The sequence below is a fragment of the Labrus bergylta genome, chromosome 9 (genome assembly GCF_963930695.1).
Source record: "Labrus bergylta chromosome 9, fLabBer1.1, whole genome shotgun sequence".
Taxonomy (NCBI): domain Eukaryota; kingdom Metazoa; phylum Chordata; class Actinopteri; order Labriformes; family Labridae; genus Labrus; species Labrus bergylta.
Window position 1 is genome coordinate 17258438 of NC_089203.1, and position 25620 is coordinate 17284057.

General features: G+C 40.6%; 2 protein-coding genes across 4 annotated transcripts; both read right to left on the reverse strand.

Moving 5' to 3' along the window:
- Nucleotides 1–534: 534 nt before the first annotated feature.
- On the reverse strand, nt 535–14511 carry ganabb (glucosidase II alpha subunit b). Of its 3 annotated transcripts, none has more exons than XM_020635791.3 (25): nt 14387–14511; nt 13473–13574; nt 13244–13352; nt 12382–12509; nt 12014–12193; nt 11781–11846; nt 9752–9815; nt 9534–9618; nt 9198–9294; nt 8884–9064; nt 8638–8791; nt 8271–8506; nt 7990–8116; nt 7769–7848; nt 6449–6589; nt 5933–6029; nt 5312–5413; nt 4267–4510; nt 3885–3949; nt 3496–3572; nt 3265–3339; nt 3056–3169; nt 2858–2967; nt 2556–2656; nt 535–2128 (listed from the first exon to the last, which is right to left on the reverse strand). In XM_020635791.3, exons 1-25 carry the CDS (start codon nt 14407–14409, stop codon nt 2019–2021), a joined length of 2868 nt encoding a protein of 955 aa, XP_020491447.2. In that variant the 5' UTR covers nt 14410–14511; the 3' UTR covers nt 535–2018. The 3 variants fall into 3 exon arrangements, with proteins under 3 accessions (XP_020491447.2, XP_065814494.1, XP_065814495.1); XM_065958422.1 differs by lacking the exon at nt 14387–14511 and adding an exon at nt 14180–14379; XM_065958423.1 differs by lacking the exon at nt 11781–11846 and having other exon boundaries at nt 14387–14509.
- Nucleotides 14512–16136: 1625 nt separating this feature from the next.
- Nucleotides 16137–21820, reverse strand: ints5 (integrator complex subunit 5). Its single transcript, XM_020635706.3, has 4 exons — nt 21550–21820; nt 19905–20157; nt 17397–19376; nt 16137–17121 (listed from the first exon to the last, which is right to left on the reverse strand). Exons 1-4 carry the CDS (start codon nt 21642–21644, stop codon nt 16402–16404), a joined length of 3048 nt encoding a protein of 1015 aa, XP_020491362.2. The 5' UTR covers nt 21645–21820; the 3' UTR covers nt 16137–16401.
- Between the last annotated feature and the right edge of the window lie 3800 nt (nt 21821–25620).

Here is a 25620-nt window from a genome sequence, read left to right on the forward strand (position 1 = left end):
TTTTCACAAAAAAATCTCCTTTTTAAAAGACTTCAGATCATCATTACATTGTGATTGATTTTTCTGCATAATTCAACACATCCTACCTGGTCAGACTCGGGTTTAATAGTTTATGAATTATTTTAAAATATGTTGTGTAAATTTAGAAGGTTGCAAGCACAAGCATACTATTGTCACCAACATTTTTCTTTGTAGATAACTTCAGGAAAGTTAAGAGTCTTTCCACCTCTTAAATTAATTTGATTTCAACAGGACTATGGTTCGAGTTTTTTGTTGCAACACAATTCCATTTTTTATTCAATTTAATTCCATAGTGAATAAAAATAGAGATTTCATCGAGGGCTCAGCATTGATTAAAATGAAATGTTTCTTTAAGTGATCCACCACCCAAAATATTTTTGTTTGAAACCAAAGTGGCTTTAAGAAAATATGAAACACCCCCAAAAAACAACAAATACAAAAACAAAAAGTCACAATAAATCCAGAGATGTAATTAGGTTATTGTCTGACCTCGAGTTAAACAAAAAGAGGGACTTATTTTAAATTTGGTCAACTTTATTTTCACTTGGTCTCATCTCTTTGAGTACATCTGACAACTTTGATTGACTGCTGAAGTCTGCGCCTTCACTTTTGTTTGTTCCAATTCAAGCCAACGCCAACAAAACTGTAACAACACGTACATTTAGGATCATAAAAACAATCAAGGAGACAAACTCATAGAAAAACAATACTCCTAAAAAGTGGGATGAATTGACTAGTCAGGACACCATGCAGTCTCCAGACAATCATTTCTATATTGATGATCACAGAGCATTCATTTATTTTGTTAAGAAATCTACTTTGTTAAACAAAAACCTTTCAAAGAGTTGTTTTAATCTTTTCAGAAAGATTCCAAATGACAAACTGGAAATCCTTCAATGCCCTGACTTCTAATAACATGAAAATCTAAACAACCTTGAAATCCTCTATCTTCCATAAGTGCATTAAAAATAATCTAGGAAACATGGCAGAGAAAAGAGCTTGGTAAAACAAAGAAAGCGCATCAACAGAATAATTCAGTCCCCTGAAGCGATTCCCATTGCCAAGTTAACACATAAAATCAGATTAAAAAAAACCCTCTCTGTGCAGCAGTTTAACAACCTGATCCAGCCCACAGTGTAGAAATAATGATGAATCATTTCCATTCACACAAATTCCGCAAAACTTCAGGGAAAGGCAAAACAAGAATGGACTGGAAAGGAATGGCATGGAAGATGAATCATTTCGATTTTGTGGCATTAGGACAATTCAAGTAGTGCTTTTTTAGAGCCACACAGCTGATCGTTGGAAAGCCATCCCCAAGTATATGAAACAGGGTATGCGCAAAAGAGGGTTGAGCTCTAAATGATAGAAAGACAAATGGAATTTTTTTTTTAAGAGCATCAGGTCAGAAACAGTTATGGGGAATAACCAGCAAGTGGAGCGTGTGCTTTGAATGTGAACCTTCATTTTAGACAGCAACAATCCTCCCACATTGATCTTTCATCTCCAGCAGACAACAAAGTGAACAATTAATTAAAAAAAAAAGTGCCTGGATTTCTTCTAAAGCCCAAAGATTTATTAACATGGCATGATTTGAGTTACTTAATTTTCAACTATCTGACAAACATAAACTATCTAGTAGTAACCCTTTTTGTTAGGTATTAAAAGTGTGACTGAACACAAGAGAGACATGGCGACATGTGGCTCAGGTCTAACAGGTCAACATGGGTCTGTGTGTCTTTGTGTGTGAATGGATGAAAACTTAAACTGTGTGTGTGTGTGTGTGTGTGTGTGTGTGTGTGTGTGTGTGTGTGTGTGTGTGTGTGTGTGTGTGTGTGTGTGTGTGTGTGTGTACATGTTCTTTATTGTCCATGTGTTCACTGTCCTGTTTTCCTGCTCTTCGTTCATTGTCAGTGTCAGTGCCTTGTGTCTGTTCTCTCCTGCTGTTCAGTCCAGCTCAGTCATTTGCTCCTCCTCTCAGTCTTCTGTCTCCATGGTTACTGAAGGGCAATGGTCCAGTCTAGCCCTGTATTCATGCCAGGCTTGCGAAGCGTCAATACTGACATGGAGGCGTCAAAGTCGAACTCTACCTGGCTCTCCTGACCGTCTGCAAAACAGAAAGAGAGAATTAGAGACATTCAGAGAGATAAAAGTGTTTGAAAAGGAGATTTCTCTCTCTGAAAGCAGGTAGTAATTCTTCCCATAGAGGGGTCTTTTATTTGTGTAATGTACAGAATGTTGATCTTAAATAAGATGTCAGTAAATATCAATAGCTGTTCCAATACTATGGCAACAAACTATCTTAAATGGATATACATGCGTTTGTATGCATGTTTAGTGAAAGTGTTCACATGAATTCAACCCCTGAGCCTTTGTATTCATTGCACTCTTACAATTAAATTGATACCAAACCTGCTCAACTGTCTCATGTGAATAAGCTAAAGACTATTTCAACAGAGCATTCAGTTTTTTACTTTTCTTGGATTAATCTGTAAGAAATAACACTCGAGAGAAATGCTGTATATAGCACATACCAGGAGTCTTCAGGGTAACCTTGCTGGGCTTACTGGCGCCCAGGATGACAATACGTTCAATCCAGGAGCGAGTGGAAAACTGGGCATCTGGGGCCAGGTTACTGTGGGGTAAGCAAAAACATGGATTAAATACGAGAGTGGTTTTGCAACCCTGTTTTAAGTCATGTTCTCCTTGTTTTTATTACTAGAACCCTTTCATTTACAGTGTATCTCTTGTATTGTTTCAGCAGTCATTCTGTATTTTACCGTCTTACTGTACCAAAACAAAGGCATAAATACAACAGAGAAGATCCATCACTCACACAGAAGAGAGGATGTTGTTGGCGAAGGTCAGCCTTCTGTAGATAAACTCCTTTTTGTCATAGTTGAAGGTGTGGCCATCATCTATGTAGAGCTCACCCACTGCAGCTCTCTGCCAGATAAAAGGTCAGAGCATTTAGATTGAAGATATGCAGTATGACAAATGAGCACACATCAGCGTAGCAGTAGATGATATTTACCTGGAGGTTGAGGGCCACATGTAAAGTGTAGGGGTCGTGCTCCATGCAGGTGGAGGACCTACGAACTCGAAGCTTCCTGGGAATAATAGAGCCACCGCGCTGGAACACCGGGATCTGAAAAGAAGAACAGAACGCTGTGTATCAAATCTAGAAGGAGAGAGACAGACAATTGAAAACTTAAGAAGGCAGCTTAAGCACGGGTATCTTACTGAGCTCATGGTGACGGGGATGTAAAGGTTCTGAGCCCCGTTATGCTTCTGGAAGGTGTGGACGTCAAACCAAACCTGAGGAACATACAACATTTAAGAAGTTTAGGTCACCTGATGGTCATGTTACTGTCACCATTCCTATAACAAAAAAAAAAACTTTCTTAACAGAACAAAGTCCAGAAGGAAAACATCTGTATGATGTTTTAAAGTCTCCGTGCCGAGCCCTCTTACCTCGTCTTTGCCGGGCAGGTAGGCGGTGACTCCCCTGGCTCCCTCCTCAGTAACTGGGTGCACCAACAAGTCTTTCCCTGCAGCGGAGTTGTGCAGCATCAGTGGATCAGATGATATTTTACAATTACATCTGCCACACTGTAATGACTGATTTCAAGTTTTCATTCTAGTTTGCCCTCGCAGCTCATCCCACGCTTAACAAAGGAGAGCAACAACCAACACATCACATCAACATGATGTCACAAGAACAGCATACAGTTTTCAAGGTGGCCATATTTGGACCACTCAGCTGCAGAGATTCTGCATGTAATTTAACCAACACTATTCAGAAAGCGATCTTGATTAATCTTTTAAAAACAAGGTAGGGTAAATAAGTTTAAGTGTCTCACCGATCAGGAACTCGTCATCCAAAGCAAAAGTAGCAGGATCCTGAGGATACTCCACCCACAGCGGTCTGCGACAAATATGTAGATGTGAGCTGAGCTGAATAACATGAACTATATCCTTATGTGTGTGAAAGCATTCAGCCAAAATTTGCTGTGAATTCAAAACAACTACAAAATGTTAAATTTTGGAAAATTACAGAAATGTGTAAATACACGACATCAATACACCAGTTTTTAAACTTCAATATTCTTCACACTATTTTATTTTTCAAATGATGCTGTAACAGGGTTTGTATCATTACACTTTGTTTATAAATTATGAATTAGAAAAATGATTTGCTGCCTTGAGTATTTAACATTAATAAAAAATAACTCTAGTCCTCACCTCATAACGGGCTCTCCGGTGTGGTGTGTGTTGTAAAACTGCTGGTACCAGTAGGGCAGAAGGGTGTAGCGCTGGCGCACAGCTTCACGGATCAGCGCAGTGTTTTCTGGGCCAAACAGCCAGGGCTCACGGCGCGGTGTGTCCAGGTGAGCGTGAGCTCTAAAGAACGGCTGGTAAGCACCGGTCTGGTACCAACGCACCAGCAGCTCAGTGCTTGGCGTCTTGAAGAAACCACCAACATCAGCTATGACACAGATGGAGTCTGGGTTAGTGTCAGGTTTAGACAGCCAATATAATGAGATGAGGAGGAAATGTTTTTAGAGCTCATGGTTAAATTATGGAGGTGAAATAATGCATGCTTTGACATAAAAGACCTGATCTGATTATTAACGCGAGCGTCATACATTTTTAATTTAACTACATCGAGACCATGGTAACACCATCATGAGCTCACCATGGTAACACCATCAAGAGCTCACCATGGTAACACCTCATGCAGCTGATCTGAGAATGTTTCTATGACAACATGAAAAAACACTCTGGGGGGTGTCCAAATCAGATTATTCTGAGTGCACTCATTTTAATGGATGCATTTCTTCCTTTAAAAAAGAAGCTGCTTTACAGTCCTGCTTCACTTTGAGTCAGTGCTGTGACTCTGCCGGTGGATCTTCAGGCTGGTTGGCTATTGACGTGTTAATGAGAGTATTGATGCATATTCTTATCATTAGAGCTACATTTAAACTGCAAATCACATCCTTGATTTAGAAAGGATGAAAAAAATATATACTTTGAACTAGCTGAAACAATCAACAAATAAACAGAGCTGACTCTTGACCTCATAATAAACCTTTTTTTCCCTTATAATACAAGATACTGTAGAGCATCTGCAGTGGTTTCTATATTTACACAATTCACAATAAGATTGGTTTAACTTCCCGTGGTCTTAATAGTATTGTAAAATCTCAAACAAAACCAGTTTGACTTTGATCTCAGCAGGTTGTTATTTGACTTTGACCTGATAGACAGACAGTATGATGATACTCACCACCACAGAATGAGATTCCAACCAGGCCCAGGCTCAGACACATGGGGATAGAGATCTTCAGATGGTCCCACTCGGCAGCGTTATCTCCCGTCCAAACAGCACCTACAGACACCAGCACACACACACACATTAATCACCATGCGCTCAAAACCACATACTGTCTCTTAGAGTTTGTACTGCAGCTACACTTCAGCTGCGTAATTGGCATGTAGAATTAAAACAGTTAGGAGATACTACTTCATAAAATGTGACCTAAACTTCCCCTTTGTTTTCATCAAATTCAGTCAGCTGTACACAACTCGAATTCATTTAAAAATATTGCCTTTGAGTTTAAAAGAAGTCCACTTGTTAGTTGATGTGATGCGTTTACTGCCGCACACAGGATTGTGTGCCAAGAAACAGTACGTCATGCAGTCTGCAAAAATGCAACCAGCTGCAGTAGTACACTCAATATGTACTTGGACATACTCAATGGGGTATTGGACTGCAGTCTAAAGTTCCTCTGCTAATGTAGCTTGACACAGAAGGTTTCAAACATATTTCCCTAAAGTGTTAGATGAGGAACTACCAAGTAAACAGACGTTACAGTTAATGAGCTGTAAGAAGCTGTAATTGGCTTACCGTAGCGCTGTGACCCAGCAAAGAAGGCTCTGGTCAGCACGAACGGTCTTTCGACTCCTCCGGACCTCTGGATAAGACCCTCCGCTGTGGCCATTTGCTGCAGGTTTGTACAAGGGACAGTCAGTGGGGTATGAGGAGTATTTTAATGTCTCATCTGATTTGAGGAGTATCTTTAAATTTTGTTTTAAAAAGATACTGGACAATGACAGTACAATAATATCACAAACATTTTTTTTGAATATTGTACTTATAATGTCAGGAAATGTTAACAGAACAAAATAGACAATATTGTTTCATCCGTCCAAAGTCTCCAAATGTAATGAAAACAGATGATTTTATTTTGTACTAACATGCACGAGTCGATGAACAGTCCAGCTACAGTCATGCATAACTACTTAACCAAATGAAATACATAAAGAGGATTAAATACAAACCACACATTTGTCACATCTGTACACTGAACAGGAAGTTGTGTTTTTTTTTTTACACAAAGCCAGAGACGAATTGCGCACTCACCACATAGAAGCCGTACATGTTGTGCACGTCACGGTGCTCCCACTCTCCGTGCACTGCATCCTTGTGCATGGTGACCTCTGGCCCATTGAAGACCGAGGGCTCGTTCATGTCATTCCATGTATAAAGATTCTCCATAGAACCCTGGATGGGTGACAAACATTGTGAACATGAAACTTTATTTATATAGCCGCTTTCAGATAAATTCTACTGCAGTTCAAAGTGCTACAAAGGAGCAGAGAAGTGACGAGTCTGACGGCCAGACAAACCAAATAATACAAAGGTACCATACTGAATTCAAAAACAGAACTCAAACTTGAAGGAAATCCACAAACTTCAGTTCTTTCAGCGACTCATAACAGAAGAATTTGGATGTAGATATCAAGGGGAGAATACAGTCATTGCTACTTGAAGAACTTTTAGTCCCAAGAGCTATTTCCTTTGTAACTACAAGATTCTTCCGCCTATTGTCTGTCTTCACAAAATAAAACCACAATTAAAAAATAGCTACAGTAGCTCAAAGTGTAGTTTACACTTGTTAAAACTAACAGGTCCACATTCATAGTTTTTAAAGTTTGAACTAAGATCTCAGTACCAAAAAGTCAACTAGTTCAGCACTCCAAGTTGTTGTTTTTATTGCCACACAGACACTTCCAGTGTATCAGGCAATGTTTAAAATCTTAGACTGGTGGGACTAATTCTACATGTCCACAGCATTTACCGATCAATCCCAGCAGGGGGAGTCTCCACCTCACAACTCAGTCACAGAGATCATGAACAAGCAGCATCAATGAACTTGCACTGTGAAAGCATCGTGTGAAAACAAGGATAGTCTCTCCACAGAAAATCTAATCAGGCTTTTACTTTGAAAATCAAACTGAATGCATATTATGTTGGATGCATGACGAGTGATGCATGACGAGTGCTGCATGACCAGTGCTGCATATCAGACTTCAGCAGTCAGTGCTCAGGCACATTGTGTCCATTAGTTCACCAAAAATACGAGCATGTTTAAGCATATTCAGGCACATCACTGAAAACATGGATATATTCTAGAAATAAAGTAGTTTATGCCTTTCTTATGCAGGGGCAGGATGTTGCTTTGAGGGGACGGGCCAACCCTCCAAATGAATGGTAGGGGAAACACTGAACATAGTCCCTTTAAAGGCTCAGAGTCCCTAGAATATGTCCCTGAATGTTGCATATAAAGGGACATTTCACATACAATCAAACGATGTCCTTTCTTATAGTAAGCTGGCATAGCAACGGCCAACATTTAATTGATTTTTAGACTAGTCAAAGAAAAGTGTTCTTAAGGCTCACCTCATACTGATCATATGCAAACTGACTGGCCCACCAGTCTCTCATGTCCGCACGAGTGAAGTCTGGATAGCCGGCACTACCTAATTGACATCCATCCCAAAAAGAGACAAAGGAAGAACAGAAAAGAAATAGAGAGAAAATGTTCATCTTAATAATAATGATAGCACTGAGACATTTTCTATACATGTAAGGTGATTGATGTTGAGTTTCCAATCACTCACCAGGCCAGCACCAGCCCTCGTAGTCTCCACCATCTTTGTTCTTGATATAGAAACCCCGAGATCGGATTTCATTATGGATCTTGTAGTTGCTGTCTACTTTAATATGAGGATCTACAATGGCCACCATCTGCAAAAATAAAACATGAACATCTATCAACAGTTTAAACATTCTTACATACCAGTTAAAGGGGCAAAATTGACACTGGAGGGAAAAAACTCATGAGAAAGTGGATCCTGTCATTGTCGGCTGGTACAGTGATGGGTTCATCTTTCATCTGTACCTTGCGTTTCTTGTCCATCAGTCCCTGCAGCATGTCCTTCGGTGTTGCAAACTTGTGTTGATCCCAGGTAAAGTAGCGCTTGCCATCTGTGTGCTCGATGTCCAGCCAGATAAAATCATAGGGGATGTCGTGCTCGTCAAAACCAGCATCCACTGTCTGCACATCTTCCTGGTCATTGTAGTTCCAGCGGCACTGATGGTAGGCCAGAGCAGCCAAGGGAGGGAAGGACTGAGTGCCTGTGGGACGACACGAGAGGAGAGGTTCAGAAAAAATGGTCAGTTAAGCGCTCGGCTTTGAAACATTTCTTCTAAATACCAGGAAATCCTGGCATTGGAAAGAAGGCTTTAGGTGTTTATCCATCTCCTACCTGTGAGAGAGGCATACTGAGAGAAGATATCTTTGGGTGTCGGTCCTAGCATTATGAAAACATCAATGATGCCACTTTCAGAGATCCAGCGCACATCTGTCTGTGGGATCTCACTGGAGCCCTGCACATAATCCAGCATTTTCCCAAACACAGTCTGGAGAGAGACAAAAGTCAGAGTGTTAGTGAATCTTTTAGGAACAACACAGGGTCAGGAAATACAAAAAAAAGGAGAAAAAAGGGACATACCTTTCCAGCTGTGTTGGAGCTGATATCAACCCAGGTCTCAGCAGCATTAAGCCAGAAGATACCGGTGGTCCGCTGTGCACTGTGGGCCAACATGACTGGGACAGCACCGTAAAGAGCCATAGGGTTATACAGCTCGTACTGGAACACGTCCAGGTTGTACAGTCGATAAGGATCTCCATTGCTGCATCAAAAAAAACATGACTTTATCCAACGGAACATGTTTGAGATGAGAGAATCTTTAACTGTATACACACACACACACGTTCACCCATCATTTTCTTTCATTTGAGGTATGACTTTTCGTTCACACTTACTCTGTTGTTTTGAGCCTGAGGGTGTCTGCGTGTTCAGGAATGCCGTAGACATGCTCCACACCTGGCCATGAAAAGTCTAAACTAATAGCAGATGGACCTGTGAGGTGAGAGAAAACAGTTATTAGTTAAAGGGAAAACATGTGAGAAAGTAATAAGAGTATTAACCAAATCTGCCTTCTACAAGCTTTCAATTATATTGACCAAAAACATGATCTCAAACAAGACTCATTCTAAGATACATCACTGAAAACACATCACTAATACACACGTGCAGACATAATTACACTTTTAATTGAGGCAAAAGTAGCTAGAACTTAAAATATAAGTCGGACTTACCATTAGGTTTGCCGTCAGAGTGAGATTTAAATGTTTCCTCCCACATCCCTTCTTCTTCTTTCTCCTCCTCTTCTTCTTTTGCTTTCTGGCAGGAAAACAGAGAATATTGACATAAATTAAGTGCGATATATACGCTGACACATGCAGAGCAAACAAGTGGTGTGTTAAAGTAAAGGGAAAAAGAGCAAAAAAGGATAGATGATCTTTGTGTGACGTACCTCAGCCTGGTTTGCTGAGTCGGCCTCGTCTTTCTTCTCGCCCTCGCCCTCAGCCTCTGCCTGACTGCTCCATGGCACAGAGAACGGAAGGAGAGGTGAGGATTGGAATATAAGGGGAAAAAAAAAGATGTGTCGAAGTCATGCCATCTTGTGAAAAGTGACAAAATATAGGAGTATAATTACACTGATAAAAAGAAAAAGGACATACAAATTGGGAGATTGGTGAATGCCCCCTGACTCTACAATGACAACAAACAAATGCTCTACATGGTCCTCACTTACTTAATTCTAATGAGAAAGGAGACTAGGCAAATCCCAACTTTGTGGCTATTTAAAGCTAATCATCATGGGACAGGACCTCAAGAGGCTTGAGCGATGTTTCACCCACTAGGCTCCTTGCAGAATCAGCTGTTGCTCCATATTCACATTTCAGCGGAAAAACAAGGCAGACTTTTTTTTTTTTTTTCGAACTTGGGGTGACTAAGTTCAATTTACTAAGGCAAACAGCACTCGGTCAATACCTTGTGCTTAGCACTACTATGACGTTGTTTGACTTCAAACCGACAGTTAAAAAAAATAAGTAAGTCAGTGCAGCACAACTGAGGATGTTATCTTTATTTTAGACCTCATGTTCTCCTTTATTGGCAAAAATAAGGAGGCAACATTACCCACACTTCAAGAGGAGGCTGCCAACATTTCAGACACAGATTTGGGTATATCATGCTAGTACCAGCTAATATTTCAGTAACCTGTTACTAGCTTTGAGCTGAATTGAAGAGCAGGATACAGAGAACTGTTCAGGGCACTCACGGTTATTTATATTTTCTTTTTTTGTACTTGAACTGTTCAACCACAGTTGATACAAGTCCACTCACATGACATCATGTGACGCACAAACCTTTCTGGAGCCACAAATGACTTTTTTTTTCTTTTTTTTTTTAAACATATAGTCTCACAACCAAACACTAGTAACAGAGAAAAATGTTTCTAGCATCAGTCTCTAAATTAAACAGGCTCTTTTTTGAAACCTTCAGGCCATAATGTGAATGCCAACAGTAGTTAGTGTTCACGGTAGATCAGATCGAGGCTCAAACAGCGTATTGTACTAATGGTCTAACTAAATCTGAAGGATGATATTCTATTCAAGTCTCAATAAGTGTATTATTGTACAATTCCTTAATTTAGCCTCCATTAATTATAGCAGCACCGTTAACATCAGCATAGGACTGTTACACCACCAAGACAGAAATGTTGCTTTTCCGCTATAATGAGAGTATGGCTTTACATTTTCAAAGATGATCCAGAAGATGTCCAGATTTGACCATAAAAGTCAAGAATAACCACAAAGAGAGAGTTTGCTGTTCTGCACTGAGTAATCATCGCAGTAGAAGAGACACAAACTATTTGGTGGGACACAGACTTCATGTGTGTTAAGGCAGAAAATGTTAGATTTTATCTTCCATCTCAAAGGGTCCACAGCTGCTGTCACAAGTTGTTTATCATCTCTAGCAGTTATTAATGATCTCAGCTTATACATCTGGTCAACATACACATTGAGCCATGCAGGTGCATTGTTAGATCTGCTGGAGTGACAGTCTACATACATAGATGATTGATTAAGTTAATAGGACACCGATCCAACCAGAGAGTGGGGCACATTTTAATCAGTAGTAGAGACAGGTGAACCCACATGATTCAGGTGAATGTTTTTTTTTTTTTTCATGATCAGGATGATTTTTTTCTTTGTTTCATGAAATAAGACCAAAAATCAACAAACGAGAGGCTATCACTTTTTAAATTAACCTTCAACAGCATAAGGATGATAACAGGGGTCTGAAGTGAACCCTTCAATCTGGATTCAATTAAACACCAACATGCACACACTCACCCACATCCCTCTCTCACGTTCACACTTCTTTGAGGGTCAATACTGTACTCGGTTTGATGGGAGTCCCTACATTCTTTGTCACTACTGGCAGCATTAGCACAAGGAACAGAATACACACTTACAAATCTTAAGGGTCTTTACCTAGAGAATACCCTCTTGATATTATCCCACACGCTAGCCACTGTGCTAGTTACTTTATAGGAGAAACTAGGATGATAGGGAGAAGAGGACAGAACAACGAGTCAGAGACAATACTCAAAAAAAACCAAACCATTTCATGGAAACAAAAACAGAAATCATCCACTGAGTGAAGATGTGGATTCAAAAGAGAGGGCTGGCATTTTTAAGCGTGTGTGCATGCGTGGTTTTCTCACGTGTCCTTGCGCATCCTCAGGTGCTCGAAGGCTAGCAGGCCGCGTGAGTTCAGCGACATCAGCACCTCCCGGCCTTCCATGATGTCCAGTCTGAAGGGCCTGGCACTGACAATGACCCTCTGAGACTCTACCCCCAGAGACAACACCACCCCGTTCTCATCCTGAGACAGGAGAGACAGGCTGAGGGGACAGAGAGGAAGGGACATTTTGGTTTAGAAAAAGTTAAGACAAAAACTTTAACTCTATAGTCTCCTCAGTGTCTTAAAGCTGTAGGTTCTGTTTCTTATCAGACTGCTCAGCTTTTTTAAAAGCGTACAGCCAAAAAAATCCAGTAAGGTAACAGTAAACAACACCCTTGGGAAACTTACGGCTCAGTAGGTGGCTCTCTGATGAGCACGTCTGGGACCTCATAGCGAGGCTTAAGGGGCTTCAACTCGTTAATCTTCACCCTTGTCATGTTTCCCTGGAGACGGTAAAGCTCCAGCAGCAGACGCACCTGAGAAAGAGAGAGAGGGAGAGATGTGAGAGTTTTAGGAGAGGTAAAGAAGAAAAAAAAGGATAAAGAGTAACCTCTTTAGAATGTCATTATGTCGGAATTTCACCAACAGTTTTTGAACTTTTGAATTTTATGTACCGTGAATATATTCTGTTATTTATGCTCTTCTATTCACCGGCCTGTGAAGGCTGTTTCGTCATGAGTTTTTTTCTTACCACTGTAACTTTTGCTGCTTTGCTAAAGTGCTCATGATGGATAGGCCGGATCTTTGTAATATAGCAATAAGTACGGTCTTTTTACCTGCTCTTTGTAAAGTGTCTTGAGATAACACATATTATGAGTTGACGCTATACAAATAAAAATTGACTGATTTTTATTTGTAGTCAATTGTAGGCCTTTTTTCTCATCTTTTTACTGCTTTAACATGTGAATGGTCCCCGTGGGCTCAATAAAGGATTCTCTTATAACCACTAGAGAAGAGCTCAACTTGGTTCAGCCGAGGGCGTTTCATCTTATTTCCTTCACTTGCTATAATCAGCATTTATGTTTGATTACACAGGAAACGCTGCTTTTGAGGTTGGCACGAATGTTTCACAGAGATTTTATCTATGAGAGAAAATGGCTTGAAATACAACTTCCTTTTATAGTTTCCATTCTTAAATTTACCCACGAGACCGGATGTTAAGCAATCAATCCTAATGATGTTTTTACTGCGCCTCTTCGTGGGGATTTACCTTATTGTTGTCATTGGTGAGCTGCAAGGTGAGTCTAGTCTTGGTCAGCTCCATGGTCTCCAGTAGGGCTCTGTAGGGAGACTCACCTGGCTTCAGCGCTCGTTGACGCCTGTTTGAAATTGAGTGAACATCAGTCGCTGATATCTCAAAAAAACAAATTGTGCTTTTCTTTGACAGACGTTTAAGTTAGTTCACTTGTGTGTGTGTGTGTGTTTTTCCATGCACTCACTTGCAGAAGGCACTCTGGTCACAGGTCTTAAAGTTGCCCTTGTCCACAGCCAATGTCCCACTAAGGCACACAGCCAGCCACAGCACCAAGACAGTAGCCATCCTAGAAACATAAAAACAACATGAATTCAAACAGGCAAAGGCGACTGAAAGCTTCTTATCCAATTTAAATGTTGGTATTGCTCAAACACATTTCAAACAAGGACCTAGTGAAGAAGTTAAACATGTACAGCCCACACACACACACACACACACACACACACACACACGGACTTTGGTCTGTATGTGTGTGTGAGAGAGAGAGGCAGAAAAATGTAACAATTTCCCGTTTTGAAGTGCTAACATTTCATTAAAACAGACCTCCTGTTTTCAAACTGAACCGTGCTCCTGTAATCGTTCACTGTAACCATTAAGGAGGCCTGCATGCAAAGACTTAATGTCGACCTTCAAATTGATATCACAGCCGGATGATCTGACGTGCTTGACCTGGTGCCAGGATATAGCATTAGTGAGCTAACGCATCCGCTAATGCGGGCTAAATTCAGCGGGGATAAAATCTGAAATTAGAAAGAAAAAGAGGAGTAGACAGGCGAGAATGAATCATTTAGAAAGCTTAAAGCCCGAGTCTTTAAGAGAGGGGCTTAGGACAGTTTGTCTGACAGCAGTGCCATTGTTAATCACGCCGGTGGTTCAGGACGTCGAGCTAACCTGTCAAGCTGCTAATTCAATTGAAGGGATGTCGACTTCCCCGTTATGATTCCTCCTGGTGGGCCGTCGGACCCAGAGATAGCACGTTTGCCGGCTGAACTTCCTTAGTTTGTAACCACGGTGATAATCTGAGCCCGCCCGTGCAGCGAGACTTTACCAAACAGAAGATGAATTCACGTTGAAAAGAGCGGATCCGCTTTGTCTTACCTTTCAGACATGAAGGTGGCCATCTTGATTATGCTCTCACATGACTCCGCCCATTTCACTCCGCAACAAAGATCGTTAAAAAGTAAGATTCAAAACAACTGACTCAAACATTTATTTAGTTAGACCAAAGATGATCATTTTCATAAAATGTGCTTTACACGATTGTTTTTTTTTTTTTTGTTTACTTTATCATGCTGAAATATTTTCTTATCTGATTGATAATAAAGGGAAGGTGTATGACTATATTACATATGCAGCCCTCCTCTCAGGCATGGACACGTCATCCCCAAGCTCCAGTGAGTGAAGTACACATTTGTTCTGGATTTGTTACACACTGGCTGCCCGGGGTTGATTTCAACCAATGCATCGTTCAAGCGTGTCCAAAAAAAAAAAAAAAAAAACATAATCGGGAATTTGCATGTTGTTAACATTTTATTACAAAAAGTTCCCAACCAGTGAATCCTATCATCATCGATTTATTTACTTTTTTACTTTTCATCCTCAAACTATGGAAGCCCATTTCTCATAAAAATGAAAATAATAGTCTCATAATTTCAACTTTTTATCTCATTATTTTGACTTTTTATCTCATTATTATGACTTTAAATCTCATCATTTCGACTTTTTACCTCACAATTTCGACTTTTTATCTCATTATTGTGACTTAATATCTCTAATTTCGACTTTTTATCTCACAATTTCGACTTTTTATCGCATTATTATGACCTTTTATCTCATTATTTTGACTTTTTATCTAATTATTTTGACTTATCTCATTATTATGACTTTTTATCTCACAATTTCGACTTTTTATCTCATTATTATGACTTAATATCTCATAATTTCGACTTTTTATCTCATTATTGACTTTTTTTATCTCATAATTATAACTATTATTTTCATTTTTATTTTTTTAACTGGCAGAAATGGGCTTCCATATAAAACACATCCAGTTTAAGAAAAAATAAATGTTATGGTTGACATGCCATAATAAAGCTATAGCTTGTGATATAGTGTTTCAGGACACTCACTCTCATTTGGTCACTCGTCCAAATATCACAAACTTGAAAAATGATCATGATTATAACTATTATAACTCTCCTTCGGATATGTTTAGATATGTAAATAACTGCAGGGTTTTTTTCACCTTATTCCACTCATAATTCATCTCCTGCGTTTATCAATCTTCTACGTGTGTATAGCATGAAGGGTCGACTAACATTAGGTACTAAAATGACAAATTAATTCTTTAATCATTTTAATGGGTTGTTTGTAAATAAGCATGGGATTCATCTCTTTGGTTTTATGGTTCATACATTTTAAGAACACAATTGTGAAATATTGTTTTTTCATCCTACCCAATAAAAACCAAGGCACTCACAACCAGGGCCCACCCAAACAAAGGTCACAATTCCATGACAGGATTTAAAATAAGGAAAAACAAACTCCAACTCTATTCAAGGATTCTGATTTTTGACTGTTTATTTTGCTGTGTGAAATAAAGTGTAATTTTAACACCGTAGGTTTCTAAAAAATATAAAAATGAAAAAGTTCCTAGAAGAGGGAAGGTTTGCTTTGTTGTCCATGTTTTGAGTTGTTCGTCAGTTTGTGTCTAAGTAAAGAGAGAACAACAAAACCACATAGTTAAATTCCTTACAAATTCCCTACAAATACTTTGCCAATAAAGCCGATTGTGACTCTATAATGATACATCCAAGTATCTTACAACAATGCTCAATTCAAGACAAAGTTAAGGACAAAACCAATTTTTATTTTGTAAAATGGTTTAAACAACAATCCAACACTTTTGTAGCTGCAAACAATCTGAAAATAATACAAATCAAATACTTAAAAGTATTTAGCAGAGTTGAGTTGAACTTTCTAACCAAGATGAAACATAGATCATTTTTGTGTGGAGCAAATAACTGAATATTAACATTATATACACTTTGCACACCGTTTTCCATCTATATTCCCGGTCAATTGCTGCCCACTGTTCTCTCCTAACAGCTTTTTCAGAGCTGAAACCGCCAGCACAGGTGTCCCAATCTATCAATGTTTTTATGAAGGACGCTGTGAATCGGTGCCACATATCTTGCCACGTCACCGTCCCTTGAGAAATCCCTGCAGAAAAGGCCCCTCTCTGAGTTGAAGACAAACTTCTGGGGCATTGGCCCATTGCCCCTCACATACTCCCACACAGCCAAGAGGAGCAGCCTCACCTCGAAGGGAGTGATGTGGGGGAAGGCTTCGTGGACGTTTGCCAACACAGGAGGCAGGAGCTGGCCCTCTCCCATGCAGGACACCAGAAGGCATGAGGCCTGGAGGTGCCATGGGGAGTCTGTGGACAACACCTCGCGGCAAGCCTCCCAGTGGGCCAACAGAGTGCCCAGGAGGCCTCTGAGCACAGCAGAGCAGTAGCACAGAGCTGGGCGTCCAGCTGCTACCACCTGAAGCAGTGGGAAGAGTACCGGATGGGCCTCAAAACAACGCCGGATGTGGATATCTCTCTCCACTGTGGTGCGGGCGTGCTCTTCTGGGGGCCAGGACAGCTCACCATTAGCAACATCAGGACAAACATTTTCCACCAATGTGACCGCAACAACTTTGGCTGCCTCTGCATTGATGGGCAAAGGTTCATCAGGATCCGATGGTGGCCGTGAGCCATTGATGGAGCCATTGAGTCCTGAGGAGCTGCAACACTGCACAATGACAGACAGAAGAATCTGGATGTTCTATAGAGGGAAGAAGAAGGTGAAACATTGTGTCAGTCTTTTCTGCTGTTGCACATAAAACACACAATACACATATTTTATTTTATTTTTCCTGCAAAATGTTCAAATGAAGAAGTTAAATGTTCAAAATACACCAGAATAAATGAAGAAGTTAAATGTTCAAAATACACCAGAATAAATGAATTAGTGACCTAAAAAAAGAAGATCAAATCTATTATATGTGTATGTGTATAACCTGCTGTTTTAAACTACAGTTCTCAAATTGTGCAACTCACCTGGATGACCCCCGATGGATCAGGCAACTGTCTGGCAGTGCGGACCTTGAGCCCCTTGCCAATCACCCCAGCATGAAAGACAGACCACACACTGCCAGAAAAGTTGACGGTGGTACCAAAACGACAGTTGATGTCCAGCAGAGAGGCTCCGAGGTCAGGGGACACAGACGGGGCGGTAACAGGGGCACCAGACATGTCAGTGGCCTGCCCTCCAAACAGGTCTGCATTGCCTTTATGGAGCGCTCCCTCAACCAACTGCTGGAGTATGGCTTTGAGAGTGAGCGGGGAATGCGCTGCCAAACGAGAAAGGAGCTGGACTGAATAGTTCACTGCCTCGCCTGCCTGACCCCCATCTCTCCCCACGCTCCCGACCTCCCCTGTTCTCCGCAGCGACAGAAAGAAATGACTGACAGAAGCACGGGAGAGCAGGAGTAGTTGTGCTGGGGAGGAGGTGCGAGGGAGTGGGCTACAGGACAGAAGGCGCGCAGCAGCATGAGATACAGCTGGGTCACCGTGGAGAAGGAGAGGGCCAAAATCATGGAGGTTTATCGAGACAGCTGAGCCCACTTGGACGGCCATGGAGGACTGAACACCTGCTGCTGCTCCCCTTCTCTCTTCATCCTGACTCTGGATGGCTGCAGCCAGGTTAAGTAGAAGCTGCCTCAGCTGTTTTGGCCCCAGGGTGTGAGTATGGATCTGGGCTACACAGCGAGCGACAGCAGCAGCAATGAGTCCCACCATGCAAGAGGAGAGTGTGGTGTGGAGCTGCCAGGCCAGAGCTAGCTCCTCTGGGTTGCGGGCCTGGGTGAGTAGCTGGCAGAAAGCCTCGGTGGCCACACTGGGACCCCCATACACCGACAGCAGACAGAGCAGCTGGTGCAGCCAAAGGTGACGCTTCCTCTCTAGCCGAAGGGTCTCAGCGCAGAGCTCACCGATGTGAGACTGCAGTTCCTCCAGGAAGGGGATAACTCTCTTTGGCTGAGGGGAAGCAGAATGATGGGGGTTGACTTCACTTCCATCTGAGCGGTTGAAAACCAGTTTGTGGAGGTGCAAAAGCAGCATCTGGAGGAGGCGATCACAACCTTCTCTGACTCCTTCATGAGGAGATGGTGTAGGGCCGGAGATGATGACAGAGGCCGGGGTAGCTGTGTCAGCCAGAAAACGGAGGACCCTGGCTCCTCCGGATTGACTCTGGCTAATGAGGTGGACAGCAAGCCCCAGCATGTTATCGAGTTCCTCTCTCGGGAGGCCCTGAAGCAAGGCCTGCAGCTGGAGCAGGACAGGAGGGCGTAGCAGCTCTACAAGTTCTGCAGACAAAGCACCAAAGAGGTTGGGGGACATGGCAGCTAGCTGCAGCAGAAATGGTACTGCAGCATGACGGAGTTGGGGTGAACTCTCCCAAGAAGTAGAAGATGTTGTAGGAGATAGAGGGCTTGATGGACTCAGGCTTTCCTGAAACATCCTGAGTAGCTCCTTCCTGATGCTGTCTGAGTGGTGCACTGCAAGGTGTCCAAGGATTCCAACTACTGAGCCAATCTTAGGCACCCTGCTGCCTTTATCTGTTCCCATCACCATTAGCCCCTGGTCTTTAGCACCATGAGAGCAGAAGTCCTTGAGTCCACATGCCAAGACTCGGCTGATGATAGTACCTGGGAAGGCGGAGCCGATGTGAGCCACCACCCAGTCAAAATGAGGAGAGTGCTGAACTGAGGTGTCCAACAGCGCATCCACACAGGCATCAGGGCACCAAGCCAGCATGGCGGACAAACACTGGGAGTACGCCTCCATGAGGGACCGAGTCGCAGCACATGACATCCAGAGCTGGAGCAGTTCATTGAGGCTGGAGGAGTGGGGGGCCACCCTGCGGCCAGCATGTTTGCTGCTCAACTGACCCAACAAGTCCACAGCCCAGGCGGACACCAGAGGGGCCCAGGCCCGTGGATTGAGACGGATGAACTCTGACAGCACACCATGAACCTCCTGCAGACAAATGGAAATGATGGTTACCATGTTCTTAACAATTTCCGGACAATTGCAGGTGATTAGATTGGGAACGATCTGGATCTGTTACTCTCGTTGGTCATTTAAACACTGACGATGGGCATATGAAACAACACTCTGCTGATTTGACAGAGAACCTCAAATGTGTTTCTTCATCTTGATACCAGTAAATCAAACTTTCATCAAATTAACTTCTGGTTTAAAACAAAGTCACTAGGGCCTAAATTAACACTTCTAAGTCATGGTTAGCAACTGTTTAGATTTGGAGAAGTCAAAATAATCTCCTAAGGTCAAAGTGAAAAGGTTTTGTTTTGTCTTATTATTTTTGACATTTCAGTTAAAAAAAAGTCTGAAATTATAAAGGGCAAACACCATCATTAAAATTGTATGTAAAAACAAAGTAATAAATCAGGACTCAATGAAAATAGCTGTGATATTAATATCTTTACTAGCTCCAAGATAAGGTGATAGTGTTGTGTCTAATGTGTGTCCTTGTTAAATTTGCACCTGTATGATGTCCTCCAGGTTGGAGCTGACCCCAGCGCTGGCATCACTCTCCGTCTCCAGGTTGTGCAGGAACGCTGAGACGTGCTCATTGTAAACACCTCTCAGATGCTCCAGCACGGCCCCTCGGCAGGCTGGGACTGAGCGGAGAAGGCGCACAGCACAGCGGGCATGTTCCCTGACACTGAGCTTCCGACCCTGAACAGTGTCAATGCCACTTATGAAGGACTTGATCTCCTGGGACAGTTCCTGAGCACTAGAAGAGGCAGGACACACAGTAATGAAATGATGGACAAAGAAGAACATTTAGCAGAAGCAGACAAAGGTATAGAAGAAAAAGAATAATTAAAATCAGCGTGTCTGTGTGTGTGAGAGAAGGGAAGCTTCTCTTCAGACTATGTGTAAGATTCTATTTGTTAATCAGAGTCAATCAGAAAGAAAGATGCTTTCTAATTTTACATTGGTACAATGATTATTTGTTAAGTCTATGAAATGTGAGAAAAAGTCACAACTTCCCCGAGCTCAGAGAGACATCCTTAAACTTCCAGCTGTGTCCAACCAACAATCCAAAATAAAAATATGTCTCAGCTAATGTCATGTCAGGAGCAAATACTCGAATGGAGACGATGAAACATCAAATTGGCATCACTGCATCAAAAACGACTGTCCGATAACATTATCAATTATACCTTTTTATAGTGTTTTTTTTAGCTAAATCTAATTACAGAATTATGATAACCTAAAGGCCTTTAAATCCAATTGCCGGCCTTTCTGTCATATCGTCATGATACGAAACTGTGAAATATCTCACTGTGTGTTCATCAGATTAGATTAGACAGCAGACATGTGGAACCTTCTTCACCATTTTGACACATTTAAAAAAAAAAAACTGTCTGATCAAACTAAAGATCAACAGAGAAAGGCAGTCCTACATTACCATAAATAATGTCCATTAAATATTGATTTCACCATTAATCCAAGAAGATGGATTTATGGGGTCAAAGTTATCAATCACATGAGACATGTAGAAAAAAGGGGGGGGGGGTTATTGATTGATTTAGTTAGATTTTAGAAATGAATGACTCAATATAAGTAAGTGAAGTAATTCTTAGTTCTACTGAAAGTTTAAAACAAACTTTATATAAACGACATCGGCTGGGTGCAGCTCTATAAGAACAAGCTTATCTTGAATTATTTTTTTTACCTACTGCAATTGCACTTTATAACGACTCCCCTTTAAGTAAGGACATTTAAACTTTTTAAACTTTAGCCTGAGTTGCATATATCAAACTGTATTGTGGGCTCATGTTTTTTTTGTATGGGTGGGATATGTATGTATATATGTGTTGTGTTGTGTGTTTGTATGTCTGCTGGCTGCTGGAACACCTAAATGTCCCTGCTGGGATGAATAAAGTATATCTTATCTTTATCTTCATTATTTAATTTGGTTTAGGATGAGAAGTACTCAATGTATCCGTGACGCCGATTATTCATTAAGTCACTTTCAACAACAGAACTGACTCCACAGACACGTGTAGTTACATTACCACATTTATATCCGTGCGTGAACTTAAATTCGACTTTAAAACATATAAGTAAGTGGTTTAAGAGTCTAAATGTTGACTACTTCCTCTCCATTAGCACTCACCTCAGGGCAGCCTGCGGGGTGAGAGAGTGTGAGCTCTGCATCGCTTTCAGCGGACTCCCGTCAAACACCACAGACATCGCTTGGTCTTCAAACATGTAATGGTCACATCAATTCTCCGCTCAGTTTCCTGACGTCGACGCAAGCGATTCTTAGAGGGTGTGTTTTTTTTTTGTGTTTTTTTTTTTGTTATTTTCTCTGCTGCTCAGATTCAGAACAAACATACAAGGAAAGGTTCGCTTCAGAGCCGGATGTAAAGACTTCTTCGTGTTTCCAAAAACGCAAACCGTCGAAGACAGCTGACGTCACTGGTGACATCTAGTGGATGAAACTGTATTGATCCCCCCTAAAGGAGGGATGGGGAGATCCGACCCCTCCCCGTACTGTTCCTATTGCATAGCCCGAAACAAGCAAGTCAACACCATCCAGCAGAAATAGAAATAGGTCTGCTTAGCGCTGTTCACTTGTCTATTAAAGTCTATAGGCTACATTAAGGATTAAAGAAAAGGCTCTACTGGACTGATATGGGCTTTCATGATATCAAGACTTTCTCAGCAAACAGCTCGACACTTTTGCAAAAATTGATCAGTATCAGTGTTATTTATCAAAGTATTTAGGCTCAAATTGTGTATGTGTGTTCTGTTTACTGTGTTGGCTATTTTACAGATAATGAAGCCACAAGACAGATAAATATTTTTTACTACTTTGTGATGGAGTCACCTTTTGATTTCCATTGAGGTAGACCACAGAGCCTTTTTATTTAAACAAGTAACTTGCTTGTGCAGTTTGACATGAGGCATTTAATGCATGTATATATATATATATATATATATATATATATACAATAACATAACACATGATATAACAATATCACCATCAAAAAAGCAACAAGAAAGAGAGGACTTTCCCAGGAGAAGTTATCATGGATAAAGTTTGGAAGTCTTGTATATGGTTTTCTGATTATAAGCTACAGGAGGTTTTATTTATTTACCTTTTTTTGTACCTTTTGCACAATTTAGAATTTATTACTGTAAATATTATTTATCTTATTTGACCTCATTTTATTTTATCTTATTTTACCTTATTTTGGTTGTATTGCACCGTGGGACGGAGACAAACTGTATGTCTGGCATATTTTGAAATTGACAATAAAGTTGACTTTGACTTTGAAAAAAAAAATACTTCTTAATAATAATTATTATTTTTGTATTAATAATTAAACAATAAAGCTTTAAAACAACAACCCTCTATTTATATTTATTTATTTATAGGTTTGTATTTGTACTTCTTGCGCTCATCCGGCAGATGGTGCTGTTTGTGTCACGTCAGACAATGCCCATCTGATGTCCTCCCAGGATATCCAAAAAGACAGTGATGAGGCTTTTATCTGACCCAGGCCCATTCCGTGATCCGCAGCGAGGGTTATTGGAGTCAGTCGATGTTAAGCAAGGAAAGGGGGGGGGGGGGTAATTGGCTCCCTGTGGACACTTGTGGGGCAGAGATTCCGTAGATCTGAGAACTATTGAACTAATGAGCTGATGACTCTCACCTGTGTGGGGAGTTGGGGAGCGTCAGGATTGTTTTGAAGAGAGGCATTGTGTGGAGGAGAGGGGGACAAAGACGGACGGAACGGCTGTTGTTCGGGGCTGTGGGGTGGGGGACTGGGGGACTGGGGGACTGGGGACTGGGGACTGGAAGTCTCCTTTAGGTAGTAAGTGCCTTTGCCGAACTCACTAGACTGTTCCGTATACAGGTCACGCACAGAGGTCGCATGCATCTTCTCCTCGCTGTGACTGTGTGGGGGTCTCATCGCCAGACCAGACGAGTTAAGTCAATTATCTTATTCATGTTTATGTTTTTTTTTGTTAGTCTCAAGTAAGTTTTGTGTGTAGGCCCATGTCATTAAACCTAACCTCTTAATTGAGGGCAGCTTTCTGCCTCCCGCTATGGTTTGAAGTGGTTTTGACTGTTTGACTGTGTGAGTGTGAAGTGGTCCCTAGTTGTTGGACGTGCATGCTTTCACCCTCTCCTGTAATTGTGCTGTGCAATTGATTGCTGTGTATTAGTGTGCAGTGTCTCTTAATGGTGCGTTTATCCTCATTTGTTGTGTTTTTTAGGGTCGTAGCGTGGCTACCATGGCCAGGTTGGGTTTACCTCAGTGGGCCCCACTTAACCTATGAGGCGCCGACTGTAAAGTTGCGCACACTCCAAACAACATTTCTCCACATTTAGCCCTAAAACATCACTTTTTATTCAGATTTAGAGAAATACTTGTGAACTTTGTCAAATTTACTTTTGTGAACAGAAATGTAAGATATTTTCATTGGTAAATATAAATGTTAGATATTATATCTAAATGTTGAATGTTTTATCTAAATGTTATATGTAACTGTTAAAAATACATGTCCTGATTCCAAATACTTAGCTACGTTTCTAAACATTTAGTTTACATTCTATATATTTAGTTAAGATTGTTAATATTTATAATCAAAGCTAAATATATAGAATATAAACTAAATATTTAGCAACGATTTCTAAATATAGACAATGATATGCAAATTCACTCTACCGCCCACCGGAAGCACCAAAATAAAAGCTTGAGGAAGCGATCCAACCATTGTCTCCTACAGGAGACTGGCGGGATTCAGAAAATGTCGAACGAATTAGCGGAAGATGTCGAAGATCCTGTGGCCGACACCGAAGTAGTGCTTTGAAAACCCTGAATTGCGGCCAAAACGGCCCTTCCAATATTCTCCGCTAATTCGTTCGACATTTTCAAAATCACGCAATTTAAAAATTGGATCGCTTCCTTGAACTTTATTTTGGTGCTTTCGGTGGGCGGTAGAGTGAATTTGCATATTAGCTAAATATTTAGAAATCGTTGCTAAATATATAGGATCAAAGCTAAATATGTAAAATGTAAACTTAATGTTTAGAAACGTAGCTAAATATTTAGAATCAGGACATGTATTTTTAACATTCAACATTTAGATATAATATTTAACATTTATATTTGTCAATGAAATTATTCTACGTTTTTATTCACAAAAATATGACAAAGTTCACAACTATTTCTCTAAATGTGAATGAAGTGGGGTTTTTTTTGAAGGGCTAAATGGGGAGAAATGTTGTTATTTGTAGTGTGCGCAACTTTACAATCGGCTCCCCATATTAATCCCAGGGGGTTTAGCCATTGTTTAAATTAAATAATATTGTTAATAAAGTCTATATTTCTACAACTAAAAGTGTGGTGTGAATTCCTCTGATACCGACCCAGACCGGATTAACAAAGGTGGTGGCAGTTTACAATCTAACCCTTATCAAAAACTATTACAGTAGCGTAGTTTGTCTTTTTAGGTTAGGATTAAAAATATGGTTATGATTTGCTAGTTAGGTAGTCAGAGTAGTTTAACTAGCTTCTGAAATATTAAAATCTAACAACATTGGAATTACACTACAAATATAGAAGGGCATATTTATTTGCATAAATTTCAATTGTAGAACATGTATTTTCTTGTCTATCCATTAATTTAAGATTTCTAATTTAAGTATTTATAAACCTTAAAACTCCTGTCGCAGATTAGACAATGCACAAATTATGAAAACATTTGGCACAGGAAACTAATGTGTCATTTTACTTATGAGCACAATATCATAAAGTTTCTTCTGATTTTATGAGGAGACTTCTTGGGGATTTCATAATGACATTGTTTCTTGATATTGTGTATCTTTAATATGAAAATATGACACAAGTCGAACTAAAACTTTTTTAAAAAAAGGTCACACATTACCCTTATCCACCCTACAATTTTGCTTATCGTGAAAACATAATTTGACGATCCGATAATTTTAATAATTAAATTTAGTTTCAATGCACTTGTAACACTATCTCTACAAGGGACGGTCCGGACCAGGTCCTTATTGTTAGAGAGGTTGAATTCTTAAGTAAATTATGGAGGTCCAATCACATCTTTTTAATCAATTTTCTATTAAGTTAATACAATTTTTATTTTTTATTTTAGTTAAATATTGTATTTTGACGTTATTGTTATGTAAGGAACTCACGATGCATGG

What these genes read in the sequence shown, in the direction of transcription:
- ints5 (XM_020635706.3), bottom strand. Translation starts at nt 21,644, where the DNA reads ATGTTTGAAGACCAAGCGATGTCTGTGGTGTTTGACGGGAGTCCGCTG. An exon ending in ACCCCGCAGGCTGCCCTGAG is followed by an intron (nt 20,158 to 21,549) that starts GTGAGTGCTAAT and finishes TGCCTCTTCTAG; the next exon opens with TGCTCAGGAACTGTCCCAGG. An exon ending in ATCCATCGGGGGTCATCCAG is followed by an intron (nt 17,122 to 17,396) that starts GTGAGTTGCACA and finishes TTCCCTCTATAG; the next exon opens with AACATCCAGATTCTTCTGTC.
- ganabb (XM_020635791.3), bottom strand. Translation starts at nt 14,409, where the DNA reads ATGGCCACCTTCATGTCTGAAAG. An exon ending in CTGAGGATGCGCAAGGACAC is followed by an intron (nt 11,847 to 12,013) that starts GTGAGAAAACCA and finishes CTATCATCCTAG; the next exon opens with TTTCTCCTATAAAGTAACTA. An exon ending in TCCCCGTCACCATGAGCTCA is followed by an intron (nt 3,170 to 3,264) that starts GTAAGATACCCG and finishes TCTTCTTTTCAG; the next exon opens with ATCCCGGTGTTCCAGCGCGG.